The 21,535-nt window shown below is 37.0% G+C and overlaps 1 protein-coding gene across 1 annotated transcript in view; it reads right to left on the reverse strand.

The window, feature by feature from the left end:
• ADGRL3 (adhesion G protein-coupled receptor L3) overlaps positions 1–21,535 on the reverse strand; it is a 373,586-nt gene that overhangs the window by 41,361 nt on the left and 310,690 nt on the right. Inside the window, exon 18 of the mRNA XM_036763952.1 lies at positions 13,766–13,891. Coding sequence (XP_036619847.1) covers positions 13,766–13,891 — 126 coding nt within the window. The remainder of the gene's footprint in view (positions 1–13,765; positions 13,892–21,535) is intronic.

The raw sequence follows: 21,535 nt of genomic DNA on the forward strand, positions 1-21,535 counted from the left end.
GGAACAAACCAATTAGGCATTGCATTTTCTCCCAAAATTTCACCCGCATACACACTTTTGCGTGTGTGCCCTGTGTTGCTGAGAAAGCTTTTTTTTTTTCTTTTCTGCCTTGCTGTAATAAACATTTTCAATATTGTTGTAGCTCACTTGCCATTGTTAATTTGTTGACTTGGATTGATCTCCCATGAAGTCTTGCTGCACCCAAGTGCCATAGGTATTTCCATTAAAAAGGAAAAGGACAAAAACTATGAACTACGAGAATGGTACTATAAGACAGATAAGTGGTGAATATTTTCTTTAAAGACTTTTGCTAGGTTAAAATGGTTTAAATTTGGTGAAAGTTCAAGCTAATGAAGTACGTCATAAACATCTGAACAATTCTGAGGGGGCTGTTTTATTTGGAAAAGTATTAAATTGTTTTTTATTCTGGTGGAATGCCAAGTTTTGGTGCCCTTCAAATTATAACAGAAAACCAATAGCCAAACAATTATTCCGTTAAAAATCCAGTTTCATTTCAATAAGACTTATTTTTTTCAAAAAACTGGAATTTCAGGGAATACCACACTATCCTGACTTCCTTTTCTTTCTTTTTTTTTTTGGGAGGGGCAGGGCAATTGGGGTTAAGTGACTTGCCCAAGGTCACACAGCTAGTGCGTGTGTCAAGTGTCTGAGGCTGGATTTGAACTCAGGTCCTCCTGACTCCAGGGCCAATGCTCTACTCACTGCACCACCTAGCTGCCTGCTGACTTCCTTTTCTTAAAAAAAAAAGTTAAATGTAGTTAATTCACCTTCCTGCTGCACTGCCAATGGAAATTATGGGGGCTTAATGTGGAAAATTCTCAAACTCATTTCTGTTTGTGTAGATGACCAAAAACAAATAAGTTGCCTGACCCAGAGAGGTGTCAACTTGGGAAGATCACAGTATTGGCACTGCATTTAAGTTTGAAATGTTTTCTGTTCAAGGGGCACCAAAAATCTATTGGGAAACCCCAGCTACCTGGAAAGTAAACCCATATGTTCAAGTTGGAAAGGTTTCCCTTATGGATTATAGAACAGGCTTTGTGTCTCTCATCTTAGAACCAGCCTAGCTAAAATCAGAAGATTCATCACTCCCATATTGGCTTCCAATGATCATTTTCTTTTGGCCAAAGGAACTCATGGAATACTAAGGCATGGAAAGATTTTCAGTGGAGGAATGACCCTTTTTCACTATTTCAAGGGTCTATTATTTTATACTTGTAGATATTCTCTTTACCAAAGTTTTATGATTCCTCAACAAATCAGAAGATGACTTTTGAAAGTTGATGTATGATAATTATAATAATAACGAAAATATCCTAATTTGGGGATAAGCTTTTCCCAATTTGACTCAGCTCTTCCTCAGATTACAGACATGTAGTCCATCACTGTACTCATACACAAAACTTTTTAGCTTGTTAGGAAATCATTGGGACTTTAATTTTGAAGATAAGGCTCATGAGAGAGAACTAAGAGTCATCTCCACACAACAATGAGGTATGAGAATGTGACTTTAAGGATGATCGTAGCAACACTGATGGAATAAGTTATTTTTGATATAGTTTTGTCACATACAATAATCCTCCAAGCCAGTCTATTAATTGCCAGGACCACATAGGGATGGTAGAGTAGATATTATTAATATCTTTATCTAGGATCCCGGGTCTGAAGATAAACATAAGTATCAGAGATGTGGGTTTCAAATGACGAGTATTGGATAACACAGTGAAAACAGTTTACTATTATTCCATTTTTTCCTGGTCCCTCTAGCTATTCAGTTTTTATTAAAATTTTAAGACTTCCTGTAAATAAGAAGTCAAAGAGTGATTGAGGTAGAGACCTAATATTTGCAGATATCTTTTTAAGGAAAGGCATAGAACACTCAATTTAAAAGCATTAAAATATAATTTAACACCTTCTCTCTAGAGATCCCTATGCTTGGCTCTGGGGGAGATGCAATATTTAGAAAAAGATATTGTCCTTGCCCACATGAAACTTGCATTCTTGTACGAAAATGTGATTTAAGCACAAATGGCTCTAGTACATTATAATACATAATAAATTCTTTAGAGAATTGCAGAACAAATTGGGAAGATTGTTACTAGCTGGGGGAGCAGAGGAGCTTCACGTAGGAGGTGACATTTAAAATGGGCTTTAAAAGATAGTTTGGAACTCAATAAGAAAAGCCTTTTTTGTGCAGGATGTATCAAAATGCAGACAGAAAACTAGTGTGGGTGTAAAAGGAAAAGAGAATAGTACAATTTGGTTGAAATAGAATGTGTGGATGTGAGCTAAATTAATTTTAAACATAACAAATATAATAGGCTATATTAGTAGGCATTGTTAGTGTCTAGGACTAAGGAGGTGATAGTTCTTTGCCATGAGCAGATCACATCTGGAATACTCCAAGGGATATATTTTTAAAAGGATGTGGGTACCCTGAAAAATTTCCAGAGAAGAATTGACAAAGATGGCAAAGATGTTTAAGGTTATGCCATGAGGATGGGTCGAAAGAACCAGGCATATTTAGCCAGGAGAAGACTTAGGGTAAACCAAAATATTTATCTTTCATAGTATGTAGTGCTATCATATAGAAAAAGGGAGTGGACTCATTCTCCATGGCTCCATCCATGGGAAGACATTAGTAATTGCAAAAAGGCAGATTTAGGCTTACAGCAAGGAAAAATTCCCCAAATTAGAATTATGCCAAAGTGGAAAAGTCTGCCTTGGGAGGTAATGAGTTCCCCAAGCAATGCCTGAGTGACTAATTATGCAGTACATTGTAGAGGTAGGAGCTGAGCTGGATGGCCTCTGAGGTCCCTTCCAACTTTTAGATTCCAGGATTCCCTCAGCAATATGAAATCAGGATGGAAAGACTGGGTCGTGCCAGATTGTGTTAGTCTTAACCTGCCTGGTAAAGGAGTTTAGACTTTATTCAGTGAAAAATAAAGAAATATGAAACATTTTTGAACCAAGAAGAACCAGATTGCAAAAGAGCATTAATTTCATAAAAGTATGAAGAATGTGTTAGAGTGAGGAAAGAATGGAAACAGGAATTGTATTAGGTCTTTTATGCAAGCTATATGCCCATGTTATACTCTTCTTAAATTTCATAATCAGCCCTACTCCAGATTGGTTCATTCATCTCTCACCCCTTTCCACTGTGTTGCTGGAAATCAGTGTTCTATTTTCACCACTCATCTACATTCTTAATCTTTCAACCAGATTTCCATTCATTTCCTCATTTTAAATGAAAGCCAGCCCTTGGCTGAAGGTAGGTGGTTCTTCCTTTTCATCTACCCCTTGGACTTCCTAGCCAATGAACTATACTCCTTGATTCTTACTGATGTGTTCAGATTCATTCCTTTACTATATCCATTAGTGAATTTCCCTCTTTTGGAATTCAAGCAATATGTTTATACCACATTCTCTCTATCCATTTTGTTATCCATTCTTGGCCTATTGGTCATTTTCTCAAATTCCTCAAAGATGCCAGTATCTAGGTAATAATCTAATATCTACTCTACCCTCTTAACACCATCACCATCACTACCACCACCACATTATTATCATCAATGTGGCCTTCATTATTAATATTGATGAAGCTCTAACAACCAGGCCACTTCATTCATCAACTCCTTAAAATACAACAGTTTTCACATCCATTTTTTCTAGTGATAGAGGTAAGGAAATAACATTAATACTTCAGACATGATATGATGAGGGCCAATATGCAGAATCATAGGATATCTAAGTTGGATACGTCTTAAGAAAATATTTGATCTAAACCATAAAAGACCCTCCAAGCGACCATTAAGATATGACCTTCAGATATTTGAGGCATAATGGTACAATGGAAAGAGCACTGAATTTGGTGTCAGAGGACAGAGGTTCAAATCCTGGTTCTACTACTTAATATCCACATGATCTTAGGTCACTTAGTCTTTCTGGGATTCAGTTTCCTTATCTATAAAAGGGTTGGGTTAAATGGCATTTAAGGTCCCTTACAGTTCTTATTCTATGAGTCCATGGTCCACTGAAAGCAAATTTACTATTTCCCAAGGTAGCAGATTATACTTGTCAGTAGCTTTAACTACTAGTAAATATTTCCTTTCATCTAGTATAAGTTTGACTCTTTGTAACTTACAATTATCACTTCCATTTCTGTCCTTTGGGAATGAGAGCAAGTCTAACCCTTCTTTTTGAAGATAGACTTTTAACTTCACAAAATTCAGTTATGCTCCATCCTAAGTTTTCTCTTCTCCAGGTTAAATATACCTAATTTCTTCCACAATTCTGAAATGGCACGAACTCAAAGCCCTTCCCCATCCTGGTTGCCCTCCTTTCAATGTTTTCTATCTAGTCAATTTCCTTCCCAAAATATGATGCCCAGAACTTAACACTTCAGATGGGATATGACAAGGGCTTTGTAATGAGACTGTCACCTCTCCAGTCCCAGAACCCATATCTTTTTAAAGATAGCCTAACATTTCATCAGATTTCTTGGCTGCTATATCACAATGTTAATTCATTGTTAACTCAATGTTAACTCATTTTTGTCCTTAAATTCCATTAAAACCTCAGATAATTTTATAGAAATGTCTGTCTAGTCATACCCCTGCCCCATTTTGTTTATGTGAAGTTGATTTTTTTAATATTAAGCCTAAGACATTACTTTTATCCCTATAAGTCGCATCTTAGATTTGGCTGAATATTCTAGCCTGTCAAGATCTTTTTTTAGTTCTTGACTATCATTTATTATGATAGCTATCCCTCTCAGCTTTGTGACATCTGCACATTTGATAAGCACATCATCTAAGCCTTACTCAAGTGACTGATAGAAGTGATAACAGCACAAGTCTCTGGGACAAACAATTTGACCCCTCCTTTCAAAGTGGCATCACATCATTAATGGTAAATCTTTGTGTTGAGCAATTTTCCACTTCCAAACCTATCTATTTAGACTGTCGTCTAGCTCATGTCCTTCCATATTTTCTACAAGAATAACACAATAGGCTTTGTCAAATGCTTTGCTAAAATCTAGTTAAAATATATCTATAGTATTCCTCTGGTCTACCATTCTAATAACCCTATTAAAAAAGGAAATGAGATTAGTCTGGCATGAACTGTTTTTGATGGAGTCATGCCGGCTCTTTGTGATCACTACTTCCTTTTTAGACATTCACTAACTAAACCTTTAATAATAATTTGTAGAATTTTGCCAGCAACCTAAGTCAAAGCTTCCTGGGCTGTATTTTCCATTCTCTACTCTCTTTTCTTTTCTGAAAGCAGAGACATTTACCCTCTTAAAAAATCCTGTGGCACTTCTACCAAGCTGCATGATTTTTCAAATACCATTGAAATGACCCAGCAAACACAAATCTCATGGTCTCTTTACCTTTCTTGACTATCAAGGCCATGTTCTGCCCTTTACAGTTCAAATACGACTCTATGTAGCAAAGAAAAATAGAAACAAAATAAGAGTTGAAGAGCTCTGCCTTCTTTCCCTTCTCAGTTCTCATCATTGTCTTTAATGCCTTAGGGATACAGTGTTGAGAAGTGTGAAGAATATAGTGTTTAGAGTCAAAGAGCCAAGTTAAAATTTTACCTATGCTACTTATTACATGTTCTATTTTGGGAAAGTCTTTAACCTCTTTTGGCCTCAGTTTCCTCAATTATAAAATGAAATAAATGATCTATAAGGTGTTTTAAAATACCACAGAAAAGGGAAAAAAAAACTTGAGTCCTTTTTTATCTCTAGATGTTCCTATTTGGGAGATTTGGGGAAAATAAAGCATAGTCTGGTAGAAACAAAATATTCACAAAATTTACACTGGTTAGCAAGTGTAACTCCTACAAGAGGTACAGATGGTGTGTGTGTGTGTGTGTGTGTGTGTGTGTGTGTGTGTGTGTGTATGTGTGTGTGTGTGTGTGTGTGTGTTCTCTTGAGGGCTCTGAACTGCTGTGTTGATATTTTTATAATCATAGTATACAGTGAAGGCTGGATCAATGATTCATCTCCTGTAGTGCTATTATTTTGATGTCCCACACAATCAGATATGTTTCTCAGGCACAAAGGACATCAGCAAATCTTTTGTTCCTTTTCTTCACATCATGAAAATGTATTAGTGTCACTAGAGGTGATGAAGTGCAAGATACAAATGCAAGGAGAAGATGAGCTCAGATCTGGAATAGTTTAAGTCTCTAGGTGGACAAAAGGAGGTTTCTGAAGCTACCCAGTATAATAAAAAAGAGATTAATTATCCTCTCTAAAGAAAGAAAGGACATCTCAAAAAGTACAGATAATCAATAAAATTTGGTAAACACATATTAAAAGTGCCAACTTGGTGTAAGGCCCTGTGCTAGATGTGTTGTAGATACAAAACCAAAATAAGATCTCTTCCCTGGCCTTTCAGTGAACTTATAATCTAATACAAGGGGGACATGGAGATGGGGTTGGAAATAAACACAAATATTTGTACTACAAGGCTCAGTGTGAGAAATTCAAGAAGTGACGAGAGATTTTTCTAGCTACAGGGACTGAGGAAGACTTCATACAAAATGAGTTACTTGAATTGAGTTATTTGAATGGGATTTGAAAGAAAGAAATTATTTCAGCAGGCAAATTGGGAAAGAAAGTCTATTTCTAGCATGGATAAGGAAGCAGGATGAGAAAAGGAATGGTGAGTCATTCAGTTTGGCTAGAAAAAAGCACATGAAATAGAGCAAGGTTGTTGAATGCCAGGCTAAGGAATTGTATTTTGTTTTGTAGATAATGGGGAACCACTAGAGGTTTTTGACTAAGGGAATAAAAAGATTAAAGCAATGGATTAGGAAGATCACATGGACAACATTGTGAAGGACAGGCTGCATAAGGGAGAGATACAAGGGAAGAAAGTCAATAAAGAGGCTGGTATAAGAGTAGCAGAGAAGTGATGAGAATAGTAGTGGTAATGAATAGCATAGACATAGCTACTTTTGAGGGCAGAACTGATAACTAATTCATTATAAAAGCTAAAAGAGAGGGAAGAATGACAGATGAATTCAAGGTTTTGAGGTTGGATGGCCAGGGGAATGGAGAAACTAAATAGAAACTTTTCCATTAGACTTACTCTATGACAAGCAGAGAAATTAATCTAGGCATCATCCACATGTACTGTAAAACAGACAAACAAGAGACACTTCTGGTTTGGAGAAATTAAAATGTAATGTGTAAATTTCAAAAATTGAATTTTTAAAATAATTATTCAGACTAAAAGCTGCAAAAAACTCAAATATTCTACAGGAAATTTGTGAACAGCTAACATTGTAACTGATGTGTAGGCATGGAAGGGGGAGGGATAGGTTTTGAGGGGAACCTGTTGAGTTCTGTTTTGAACATTGTGAGGTATCTGAAGAACATATACATGGAGATTTTCAGTAGACCATTGGAAATGTAGCACTTGAGTTCTTGAGCAGAGGTTAAATGATGGAGTAAGAGATTTGAGAGTCACCTTCATAAAGGTGATAAGCAAAGCTATGAAGCAGTTGAACTCAGTTTGGGAAAAGTAGAGAAAAAAGTTCACTGGGATTGTATCTCAGGGCCCCTGCTATGTGACCTCAGACAAATTTACCCTTCCTGGGCCTCCATGTCCTTATCTTTCAAATGAATGAGTTTGTCTATATCACTAAGGCCTATTCTAGTTTGACCATTCTTTGATCAGGAAATCTTTAGTGATTTGGGAGAGAACGGTATTATTGGAGTTGGGAAGATGAAAGTGAATAGCTAGGAGGTAGAGTAGATAGATTTTTGGGACTTGGAATCAGGAAAACTCCTCCTCATGAGTTCAAATCCCCCCTCAGACACTTACTAGCTGTGCGACCTTGGACAAGTCACTTACTGAATGAATGCCGTAAAAGCCAGAAAAAAAATGAAGTCTCCTCAATCAATATCAATAAGTTATCAAAAATGATCTTATGGGGGACGGAGCCAAGAAGGCGGCTGGAAAGCAGGGACCAGTGTGAGCTCCCCGCACAGTCCCTCCAAAATCCTATAAAAAATGGCTCTGAACCAATTCTAGAATTGCAGAACTCGCAAAAGAGTAGAGGGAAGCAGGGCTCCAGCCCAGGACAGCCTGGATGGTCTCTGGGTGAGGTCTATCCCGCAAGGAACTGGGAGCAGAGAAGAGCGGAGCAGAGCAGAGCCCAGAGCGGGCAGCACGGACCAACCAGACCAGGAGCGGGGCTGAGCGTGCCCTAGCGCCCTGAATCAGTGAGCTGTACCAGTTAGCAGACTTCTCAACCCACAAACACAAAAGACAACAGAGAAGGCTAGTGGGAAAAGCTGCAGGAGTGGAAGGCGTTCATGGTTCAGCTACCCACCCCCCCCCCCCCGGGGGCAGCGGAGGTGGAGCAGCTACAGAACTTTAGCTGCAGTTGCTTCTGGCCCCAGGCCCACCAGGTGGGAGGAATTAAGTGGTGGATCAGAGCAGGAGTGCAGAGCCTGCTGAAGATCTAAGTCCAGTCGGGGGTGGGGGTTCTTGGGGAAGGAGGAGTGCTGGTGTGGCAGAGCTTGCCCGCACCCTCAAGCTTGGAACATAGAACTTTTAGTCTACAAGCAGTCATACCCCGCTGAAAAACTCAAGGATCAAGTTAGTTGGCTGGGAATATGGCCAGGCAGCAAAAACGCAACCAGATTCAGTCTCAGACTTTGGAATCTTACTTTGATGACAAAGAAGACCAAAACATACAGCTGGAAGAAGTCAACAAAGACAAAGAGCCTACAACAAAAGCCTCCAAGAAAAACATGAACTGGTCTCAGGCCATGGAAGAGCTCAAAAAGGATTCGGAAAAGCAAGTTAGAGAAGTAGAGGAAAAATTGGGAAGAGAAATGAGAAGGATATGAGAAAAACATGAAAAACAAGTCAATGACTTGCTAAAGGAGACCCCCAAAAATACTGAAAAATACACTGAAGAAAACGACACTTTAAAAAATAGACTAACTCAAATGGCAAAAGAGCTCCAAAAAGGCAAGGAGGAGAAGAATGCCTTGAAAGGCATAATTAGCCAAATGGAAAAGGAAGTCCAAAAGGCCACTGAAGAAAATACTACCTTAAAAATTAGATTGGAGCAAGTGGAAGATAGTGACTTTATGGGAAATCAAGATATTATAAAACAGAACCAAAGGAATCAAAAAATGGAAGACAATGTGAAATATCTCATTGGAAAAGCCACTGACCTGGAAAAATAAATCCAGGAGTGATAATTTAAAAATTATTCGACTACCTGAAAGCCATGATCAAAAAAAGAGCCTAGATATCATCTTTCAAGAAATGATCAAGGAGAACTGCCCTGATATTATAGAGCCACAGGGAAAAATAGAAACTGAAAGAATCTACCGATAGCCTCCTCAAATAGATCCCCAAAAAAGAAATCTCCTAGTAATATTGTTGCCAAATTCCAGAGCTCCCAGATCAAGGAGAAAATACTTCAAGCAGCCAGAAATAAACAATTTGAGTATTGTGGAAACATAATCAGAATAACCCAAGATCTAGCAGCTACTATATTAAGAGATCGAAGGGCTTGGAATACGATATTCTGGAGGTCAATGGAGCTAGGATTAAAACCAAGAATCACCTACCCAGCAAAACTGAGTATCATGCTCCAAGGCAAAATATGGACTTTCAATAAAATAGAGGACTTTCAAGCTTTCTCAGTGAAAAGACCAGAGCTGAATAGAAAATTTGACTTTCAAATACAAGAATCAAGAGAAGCATGAAAAGGTAATCAAGAAAAAAAACAAGAAAAAGAAATTGCAAGGGACTTACTAAAGTTGAACTGTTTTGTTTACATTCCTACATGGAAAGATGATATGTATGATTCATGAGACCTCAGCATTAGGGTAGCTGAAGGGAATATATATATATATATATATATATATATATATATATATATATATATATATATATATATATATATGTATATGTGAGTGTATATATATTTATATATGTACGTATATATGTGTGTGTGTGTGTGTGTGTGTGTGTGTATATATATATATATATATATATATATGAGAGAGAGAGAGAGAGAGAGAGCAGGCACAGGGTGAGTTGAAGATGAAGGTAAGATATCTAAAAGAAATAAAATCATATTAAGGGATAAGAGAGGAATATATTGAGAGAGGGAGATAGGGAGAGATAGAATGGGGTAAATTATCTCGCATAAAAGTGGCAAGAAAAAGCAATTCTGTAGGAAGAGAAGAGAAGTTAGGTGAGGGGGAATGAGTGAATCTTGCTCTCATCAGATTTGACCTGAGGAGGGAATACCATACATACTCAATTGGGTATCTTACCCAACAGGAAAAAAGGAGGAAGAAGAAGATTAAAAAAGGGGGGATGATAGAAGGGAGGGCAGGGGACAGGGTCAAGGGAGAAAATTCAATAAAGGGGGACAGGTTAGGAAGGAGCAAAATATAGTGAGTCTTTCACAACATGAGTATTGTGGAAGGGTTATACATAACGGTACACATGTGGCTTATGTTGAATTGCTCGACTTCTTAGGGAGTGTGCGTGGGAAGGGAAGAGGGGAGAGAATTTGGAACTCAAAGTTTTAAAAACAGATGTTCAAAAACAAAAAAAGTTTTTGCATGCAACTAGAAAATAAGATACACAGGCAGTAGGGTGTAGAAATTTATCTTTCCCTACCAGAAAGAAAGGGAAAAGGGGATGGGAGGGGAGTGTGGTGACAGCAGGGAGGGCTGACTGGGGAGCAGGGCAGCCAGAATATATGCCATCTTGAAGTGGGGGGGAGGGTAGAAATGGGGAGAAAATTTGTAATTCTAACTCTTGTGAAAATCAATGCTGAAAACTAAATATATTAAAAAACTATCATATGCAATTCAAAAAAAAAGAATAAAACTAAAATGCAAAAAAATATTAAAAAATGATCTTATATTCTTGGGAGGCATCTTATTCTCTTGATTTACTGAATAAAATAATGCTGTTTCATGAATACATGTGGAATAGTACATTTTTTTTGAAACATAGACTGTGGTCATTATGAAACAAATTCATTCTTTTCACTCAAACAATGAACAAAGGGACTTGTTCTAAGTAATTATCAATATGGACCAAGTGTGAACCAAGGGCATTAAGGTGGCATGCACAATTAATACAATGGAACAGATTTTTACTCACTGGGGAAAGGTTTAAAAAATGATTGTAAATGAATATGATACAATATTTCCATAACATTAGTAATGATGAATAAAGGGAATTCAAAATTAAATTTTATAGGATCACAGGATCATAGATCTACAGCCAGAAGAGACCATCTAGTCTGATTCCCTCATTTTGTAGATGAGGACACTGAGCTAACTCCAGAGAGGACAAGTGACTTGCTTAACAGCAAACAAGGAGTGACAAAGGTGGGATTTCCACACCAGTAGTCATTCCACCATAGCATGCTGACCATCATTTGTTTGAACTTATACAGAGAGGAGAACCAAAAACATAATACACACAGTACCCAAAATAATGCTACGGAAAATAACAGGAAGAAGTATCAGAAATCAGGTCTGTATGGTGACCAGTCTCAACCCAAGCTATTTCCTCCTCCTCCGTACAGACAAGGGATGGACTACTAAGTGAAAGGAGGAAGACGTGGTCAGAAATGCTCAATATATCAGCTCCTTTTGCTTAATTGAAATTCTTTGCCATCAGAGAATATTCATTTTTAGGATTTGAATTTAAAAGTGACAATAATGTAAAACAAAAGAAAACAAAGCCTCTGAAGGGCATCAATAAAATCTAAAACAAAAAGAAAAGAAACAATGTTCTATAACAGACAGTGGAACATCATGGGAATTCTTAAAAGAACACACCCTTTAATGTTATATCTTCAAAAGTGTAAAAAAGAATTGGAGGTTTATCTCTAAAATACATATCAGAAATCATGTGTCTCTAGAAAATTAACTATTAACACATATTTGTGTCATAATTTGGTAGATAAAATCCTCAGAATAAATTAATTTAATTAATGACAAATATGATTGGTTGCATTAACAAAAGAAATCATGATTGGTTTCTCTTAACTTATGAAGGCATGAAATTAAAAAAAAATTGCTGTCATCTCCCCCAAACTCACTCACTCTCACTCCCTATTTGGCTCTTTGTCCTACTTTTTTTTTCTATTTCTTGTATTGAAGATTATTAGAATTAGTTACTTGGGTTTTATGAAATAAAGGCAGCTATTTCAATTAGAGATGACAGACTGCTCAGACAACATGGCTAACAAATTTTAAATGCTATCCCCCTGTGGAAATATATGTGGCAGAAACATATGATGTGAGCTCAGTTTGAAGTTAAATTTTTCAGAGAGTCATTTAACAAAATCTTTCACTAAATCCATGAGGGCAGACCCTGTGCCTGGAATGTAATTCTTTCCTTCCTTTTGAAACACCGAATATTTATCTTCCTTCAAGGCTCAGTTCAGGTGCCTCCTTCTCTACAAAGTCTTCCTTGATTCTTTATTCAATAGTACCTTTTCTTCCTTAAATTACTTTTAATTTACTTCTCTGTATACATGCAATATTTCTCAGGAGAATAAGAACTTCTTGAGAATATTTTTTCTTTCATTTTTGTCTTTTTATCCCCAATCCTCAACACAGTGAGTAGTCTGTGCTTAACAGGCACTTAGTAAATGTTTGGAGAGTTTATTTCACAAAATATAGGATATATGACAGTACAGTTAGATAGATAGTATAGAACTGACTATGAGACTAAACCAAAAGGATAATAATTGATGTTAACCTTTTTTGGGTCTGTTCTATTTAATGTTTCTGTCAATTACGTAGATAAAGATATTGCTGGCACACCTATCTTGTATGTGGAGATCTTCAAGCTGGGAGAGATAGCCAGTGTGTCTCAACAGGCTAAAGCTATGGTCCAAATATGTCAAGATTAAATTTCATGGGGATAGAAACTAGACAGTTTGGGAACTAACACTTTCAATGTTAGATATGTATATATATAACATGTTCCAGGTCTTGGTTTGTGTCCATCAGAGAATGGTTTATCTATTATTGTGAATACTGGATTAAGCAGTTGGGTGAGTTTTGTTAGAAATCTATATCATATACAACTCAGTGGTCCTGATGTTTGAATGTGATATTTTAAAAAACAGCATCACCTAATGTAGTTTGAGGAAGTGTTACCCTTATAATTAATAATTCTGCATCATAATTTTATTTGAAAATAATTTCAGGACATTAAATGAAAAAACTCAGTGAAACAAGAAGCTAAATCCTCTTAATATTTTGTATGCTTTTGTTATAGCTGTCAATAATATTTTTAGAGTTTTGTTTACATCTTAATTGAAATAGCAAACTTCTTGCATCTGCTTGAACACTAACTAAACTAGTGACTATTTAGATCATTAATGCTAACTCTGTAGAGCTTAAATTTTTACATCATGCTCAGCTCTTCTGTGTTGTGAAGTATAGAGTTAATATCAAGTAAAACCTTCAGTGTCTCAAATTCCTCAATCAGGCCTATACTCTATCATGCAATTCTGTGATTTTATTATAATTGTAACTTTTTCAATTCCTGATATAACCTAATACTATTTTGAGGAGGAACCTTTCTTCCCCCAACAATTTATGAGTTTAACACTTCAGATGGTGCTTATCACTGAGCAAGAATGGGAGAAATAAATCAAAACTATGTGGACAACAGACATTCCATTTCAGTTAACAAACATTGTTTACCTGTGAGCCTGTGGAATAGCGTCCGGGAGTTCGAGAACCAGATGTTTTCCCTGAGCCAATGGAACTCTCTGTACTTTTGCCACTACAGCAATGTGTGCGTAGACATTTCCCGTATTCTTTACGTACCTAACAAATTAAACATTACCTTTGGTTAGCAAGTAACTTTTTATTCCAGTTATGGATTTAGATTTTTAAAAGCTCAGGTTTTCACTTTTCAGAATCCATTGTAGTCATCTTTGTTGTTGCTAATAACATTAAAGTATTTTTATTGGACATATATTTTACATAAAATTTGCTTTATCTATAACTAGAAAGCATATAATAATGTATAAAGAACAACCTTTCTTTTAAAAAGCTTATCCTTGTCCTCATTAGAACCTAGCAACCTCTTAAGTATTTCAAAGGAAAACAAATAAACTTGATATTTTCTTTTACATTTTGCTATTAACATCTTGAAAAATTTAATATGGGGGGGGAGCCAAGATGGCATCTTGAAAACAGAGACTTGCTTAAGCTCTCCCCCAAATCCCTCCCAACACCTGTAAAAAAGGACTCTAAACAAATTCTAGAGGTATAGAACACATGAAATAATAAAGGGAAACAAGTCTCCAGCCCAGGACAGCCTAGATGGTCTTGGGAGGGGTTTATTGCACTGTGCTGGGAGCAGAGTATGGGCCAGCATGTGCAGACCAGGACAGAGCAGAGCAGGTGGAAGAGGCCTCAGGGACCTGAATCACTGAACTGTGGCATTTAACAGACTTCTCAACCCACAAACATCAAAGACAACAGAGCAGGCCAGTGGAAAAACTGCTGTATCTGGGTGAGGGAAGTGCACAATCCAGCTGCAGCCCAGGGGTGGCAGCAGCAGCAGCAACAGCAGGAGCAGAGGCAGCTGCTTCTGGCCTTAGGCCTACAGACAGTAGGGGAAATCAAGCAGCTGATCAGAAAGGGAGTGCAGGGATATATTTGCTGGCACTGAGGCAAGGTTCTCTTGCTTTGCCCTACTTGGATCTGGGTCATGGTCCTGGTTGGCGGTTCTTCAAGGAGGAGGAGTGCTGGTGTGTCAGAGTTTTGTGGTGGCTGTGGAGAGGGAGTCTTTCTGGTACTTAGAGGACAGAAAGCAGTGGCTGCACTTACAGATGAGAGCACAGGTGAGGAGAGGAGTATCATAACACCTCAGAATAGAAGTAGCTCTGAAAACAGCAGTGCAAAAACCCCTGAAGCTTGGAACAAAGCACCCTCTACTCTGAAAGCAGTCATACCCTGACAAAAAGCTCAAAAGTCAAGTTATTGGCTGAGAATATGAACAAACAGTATAAAAGGACTCAGACTATAGAATCTTTCTTTGGTGACAAAGAAGATCAAAACATACAGCCAGAAAAAGTCAACAAAGTCAAGGATATTACATCAAAAGCCTCCAAGAAAAATATGAATTGGTCTCAGGTCATGGAAGAGATCAAAAAAGATTTGGAAAATCAAGTAAGAGAAGTAGAGAAAAAATTGGGAATAGAAATGAGAATGATGTAAGAAAATCATGAAAAACAAGTCAATGACTTATTAAAGAAGGCCCCCAAAAATACTGAAGAAAATAACACCTTAAAAATAGACTAACCCAAATGGCAAAAGAGCTCCAAAAAGCCAATGAGGAGAAGAATGCCTTAAAAGGCAGAATTAGACAAGTAGAAAAGGAGGTCCAAAAGACCATTAAAGAAAATACTGCCTTAAAAATTAGAATGGAACAAGTGGAAGCTAGTGACTCTATAAGAAATCAAGAAATTATAAAACAGAACCAAAAGAATGAAAAAAAAATGGAAGACAATTTGAAATATCTCATTGGAAAAAACCACTGACCTGGAGAATAGATCCAGGAGAGATAATTTAAAAATTATTGGACTATGTGACAGCCATGATAAAAAAAAGAGCCTAGACATCATCTTTCAATAAATTATCAAGGAAAACTGCCCTGATATTCTAGAACCAGAGGGTAAAGTAGAAATTGAAAGAATCCACCAATTTCCTATTGAAAAAGATCCCAAAAAGAAAACCCCTAGGAATATTGTTGCCAAATTCCAGAGTTCCCAGGTCAAGGAGAAAATAATGCAAGCAACCAGAAAGAAACAATTTTAGTATTGTGGAAACACAATCACAGTAACACAAGATTGAGCAGCTTCTACATTAATGGATTGAAGGGTTTGGAATATGATATTCTGGAGGTCAAAGGAGCTAGGATTAAATACAAGAATCACCTACCCAGCAAAACTGAGTATAACGCTCCAAGGTAAAATATGGATTTTCAATAAAATAGAGGACTTTCAAGCATTATTTATGAAAAGACCAGAGCTGAATAGAAAATTTGACTTTCAAATACAAGATTTAAGAGAAGCATGATAAGGTAAACAGGAAAGAGAAATCATAAGGGACTTACTAAAGTTGAACACTCTTGTTTATATTCCTACATTGAAAGATGATATTTTTAACTCATGAGACCCTTGTAAGTATAAGCATAGATGAAGAGAATAGATGATAGGTAGATGGAGAGACAGAGGGCATAGGGTGAGTTGAATATGAAGGGATGATATCTAAAAAGAAATAAAATTAAGGGGTGAGAGAGGAATATACTGGGAGAAGGAGAAAGGCAGAGATAGAATTGGGTAAATTATCTCAAATAAAAGTGACAAGAAAAAGCAGTTCTTTTGGAAGGGAAGAGGGGGCAGGTGAAAGGGAATGAGTGAATCTTGCTCTCATTGGATTTGACCTGAGGAGGGAATAACATACATACTCAACTGGGTATCTTACCCTACAGGAAAGTGGGGGGGGGGAGGGGATAAGAGGGGGAAATAACAGAAAAGAGGGCAGATTGGGGGAGGAGGTAGTCAAAAGCAAACACTTTTGACAAGGGAAAAAAGTGAATAAAGGAGGACAGGACAGGATGGAGGGAAATATAGTTAGTCTTTCACAACATGACTATTATGCAAGCATTTTGCGTTATGCTACATGTATGACCTATGTTCAATTGCTTGCCTTCTCAAGGAGGGTGGGTGGGGAGGAAAGAAGGGAGAGAATTTGGAACTTAAAGTTCTAAAAACAAATCTTTTAAAAAAGTTGTTTTTATATTCAACTGGGAAATAAGATATACAAGCAATGGGGTATAGAAATCTATCTTGCCCTACAAGAAAGCAAGGCAAAAGGGGATAAGCATGGGTGGGGAGTCAGGTGATAGAAAGGAGGGCAGACTGGGGAAAGGGGCAATCAGAATTTATGCCATCTTAGGGTGGGGCAGAGGGTGGAAATGGGGAGAAATTTTGTAACTCAAGATCTTGTGGAAATCAATGTTGAAAACTAAAATATTTTTTAAAAGAACAGTAAAAAGAAGTTTTTAGGACTCTGACAGGGAGCCCCTGAGGTTCCAGGGAACACTTGCTGGCTTTCATCTGATCTTATCCTCTGAACTGCTTTCACATGAGTGTACTAAAATATATGTTAAGTAAAGGACTTAAAAAAAGAAACATTTAATATAAACTGGTATATTGGTTTATTGAGGTATTAGAAGTTACTATTTCTGGCAACAGATTAATGAAGAAGTTACAAAAAACAAAAATAAAAACCAACCTATCACATTTAAAGACAGGACATGGTTTGCTGAGATTTTATTTTAAACCTATTTTTTTCTTTGAGTTAATATTTATGGAAGGTGCCAGACATACCCCTTCCAGAGATCTAGAGACTTGAGTTTCTTGAGCTGGGCTTTCCTGAACCCTGCCCCAAAACATATTTTCCCTTCTTTAGGGTCATTGAAGAACAAAATCCATTTTTAATAGCATGTTTTGACAAATTTGCTTAAGAACTAGGAACTAGCCAAAAAAAATTCAGAAAACACATACATAAAAAAATGTAAAAATAAAAACCTCTCACCCCTTTTTGAATTTTATATTTTAATGAGATACCTCTCCCCCTAAAAAAACCCTCATATGCTACAAGTGAACATTATAAATTAAAATTTACATGTATACGGCAAATAAAATGACAGCATGCCTTAAATACATGAGACACATTGGGCTCTTCAGTTGTGCTAGTATCCTTTCCCCATCCTGATCAATGATTCTTAGTACATTCCAGGGGAAAATGAATTAATAGAGTGAGTTCACAATGTCTCACTTCGCCTTGAATTGGTGTAGAAGATAGAGATGCTTGCTTAGTCCTATAGTCTAGTCCAAGGTTGCAGAACCTGTGGTCTCAAGGCCATATGTGGCCCTCTAGGTCCTTGGATGCTGCCTTTTGACTGAGTGCAAGTTTTAAAGAACAAATCCTTTTATTAAGGAGATTTGTTCTGTAAAGTTTGGATTCAGTCAAAGGGCTGTACTTGAGGACCTAGAGGGCCACATGTGGCCTTCAGGCCACAGGTTCCCCACCCCTGATCTAGTCCTATAGCTTCCCATCTAAATTCTTCCCAGCAATTTCACTCCTTTGGCAGAGCAAGAGAGACGAAACTGCTAATCACATCTTTCCCTCTTCCAACCAGACACAGGTCCCTAACTTTCATACACTCCTTTTCCTATTTCTTCTTTTAAATTTTTATTATTTTTCAGTGAATAAATATCTCTTTTCTTTTTCTTCCTCCCTATCCTCCATGATGAGAAAAAAGCAAAACCAAACCCCTGTAACAAGTATAGTCATAGAAAACTAATCTTGCATTGGCCATATCTAAATAACACATGATTTAATCCTCAACTTCAGTCCATCACTTCTCTACCAAAGAAATGCTTTAACCTGCTTTGTAAAAACCAATAGTTTTGTGTTTTGTGCCTCTGATTGAGGCAGAGGTCACCTGATAGAATAAATACTCAGCTAACCCTCCAGGGCCAGTTCAACTCAAACATTATGTTCCATAATGAAATTAATGGAACTGGGGACTAGGATATGTAGACAGCTAATTAATAATAATAATAACAGACATATCATATTTATAGCTTATAAAACTTTCTTTAAAACAACCTTGAGATAACAAAATCTGAGTAATGTTCTCCCTGTTTTATAGAAGAAGAAACTGATTCAGACAGGAGATGTGTGACTTGTCAGTGCTAGCATGGGAAACCATGTTTTTGTGACACCAAGTCCATTTCTTTTTATTTTTCTCATTGTGTGCGTCTAGAATTAGTTTTAATTATAGAATCATGAGAACAGAAAGTGTAAGAATAGTAAATAAATGAAAAAATCATATGTGCTCCTGACTCCGAAAAGACAAATAGCTAAACTGTTTTCTGGCAAAACTCAGTTTTGTTTAGAATTTAATGCACTTTGCTGATACTTGTAAATAATTTTATTTTCGTGATAATATTTATTATCATGTAAAAAATAAAAAAGGAAGGCAGCATGAAGGACTAGTTAGAGAGACAGTCTTGAGTCAAAATGGCCTGGGTACAAGCCCTATCTCTAAATGTGCTTAGTATAGTACCTGGCACTTACTAGGTACATAATAAGCGCTTAATAAATACTTATTGAATTGAATTGCTAGGTGACTAACCATGGGCAAGACCCTTAATCTCTCATAGCTGCAAGCAATTCTCTTATATTCTGAGGCCTGTTTGCATTTCTGGAGAGAAGTTCCACAAAAGCAATTCCTCGTATCAATGAAATCATAGTTCTTGCTTCCCCAAAAAGAAATAAAAATATAAAATGATAGTCAAATAATCTTTTTAAAAAAGTGATACAGTATGTTTTTATTTTTAAGCCATACTCTGTTGAGTGACAGAGTGAGGAAATCTCTCTGGGGTGTCTTGAACTCATTTCATATAATCTCAGAATCATAAAGGACCTCGGAAGCATGTATTCCAACAATGAATGAAAAAAATATTGCCTTTGCCACACACCTCCAAAGTGGTCATCTAGCCTTTGTTCGAAGGGAGAACCCACTATTACCTAAGGCAGCTTATTCTAATTCTAGATAACTCTAACAGTAAAGAAATTTGTCTTTATATTAAACCTAAATTTGGCTATATACCATTGTTATACACTGATTCTAGTTCTGTTTTCTGGGGTGATGAGGAAAAAGTTAAATTCCTCTTCTGACAGTCATTTTAAATACTTGAAGATGAATAAGCCAAAGACAGAAAGAAAAGCTGAATGTATACTAAAAAACTAGTAGTATTTTTGTGGAAGTGAAAAACTAGAAGCAAAGTGGAAGTTAATCAATTGACAAATGGCTGAAAAAATGTGGCATATGAATGAAATGGGATGTTACTGTGTCATAAGAAATGACAAATGTGAAAAATTCAGATAACCACTGGAAGGGCTACATGAATAGATGCAGCATGAAGTAAGCAGAACCAGAAAAGTCTATATAAAACTAGAGTAATGTAAACAAAAAAGCAAACAAAAGAACCCCACTAAATACAAATCTGGGTTACTACAATGACCAATCTTGTTCACAGAGAATAGATATGAAACGTCCCTCTCTCTTTTTAGAGGACACATAGGGAAATACTGTTAGGTTCTGGCACTCTTTGTTTTGCTCTTCTGTTTTTGTTTGTTTTGTTTTTTGGTTGCAAGGGTGGGTTCAGTGGGATTGGGGAATGGGAAAAGAAAAGGCAGCAACAATTAAAAAAAATTGAGAATAGCTATTCCATTTTCCTTAAGTCTCCTTCAGGTCAGATATACCTGATTTCCTTCAAATGATCTTCATATGTGGGATGACACTGAGGCACTTTATTATCATGTGGATAGTTTCTAAGCTTATTAATTTCTTTCCTAAAATGTGTGATCCAGAATTAAACAAGAAAGCAGATGAGGTTTGATCAAGGCAGAGGGAGGTATCCCTTCCTAGACATTAGGATCTATGTAGCCTGATTTTCATGTCTTTCTTGGTTGCTATATCACACAATTGTCATGAAAAAATCTAAAGGCTTTTCACACAAATGGAATTTAGTCATCCTTCCAAATTGCATTTGTGAAGATGCTTTCTGAATCAAAGTTTGTGACTTTACATTTATCTAATATTAAGTTTTACATAAAAGAAGTAACATAGAGAGGGGAAGGAGTTGGCCTATAAATCAAGAAGGCCTGGGTTGTGTGGCCAAAGACAAATCACTTGATTGCTCAGTGCTCCTCAGCAATGCTCTAAGACTGCAAGTGGCAGAAAAGCCAATACCCTGCTTTGGCAGAATGATTTTCCTCAACCAGGAAGATGTTCCCTATACCCATGAAAAAACAAGTTTAGTTTATACCTTGAATAAAGCTGCCTTTCAGATGTCTCAAATGGAATTTCCCATAGACATATTAAGTTCAATATGTCCAAAATAGAACTTATCATTCCCCACCCCCCAAACCCTCCCTTTAACCGTAGAGGGTAATCCTCCTAGTCCCTCAGGCTCACAACCTAGGATTTATCCTTGACCCCCCACTATCTGTCAGTCTATATCCAGTCTGTTGCCAAGACCTGGTTTTTTTTTAGCCTTTGAAACTTTTCTAAGATATTCCCTCCCTTTCTTTTCTCTAACACCACTATAGTATGGGCCTTCATCACTTCATACCTGGACCATTGCAAAAGACCCCTCCAAGTTCTGCCTGCCCCAAGTGTCTCCCCACTTCAATACATCCTCCCTTCAGCAACCAAAGTAATTTTCTCAAAGCACAAATTTGACCACATTTACTCCCCCTCCCTTCATCCCCACTCCACAAACTCCAGTGGTTTACCATATCCTCTAGGATCAAATAAAAAATCCTTTGTTATCCAAAGTCGTTCATAACCTAGCCCCCTCCTACCTTTCCAGTCTT

Source organism: Trichosurus vulpecula, chromosome 6, assembly GCF_011100635.1.
Source record: "Trichosurus vulpecula isolate mTriVul1 chromosome 6, mTriVul1.pri, whole genome shotgun sequence".
Taxonomy (NCBI): Eukaryota; Metazoa; Chordata; class Mammalia; order Diprotodontia; family Phalangeridae; genus Trichosurus; species Trichosurus vulpecula.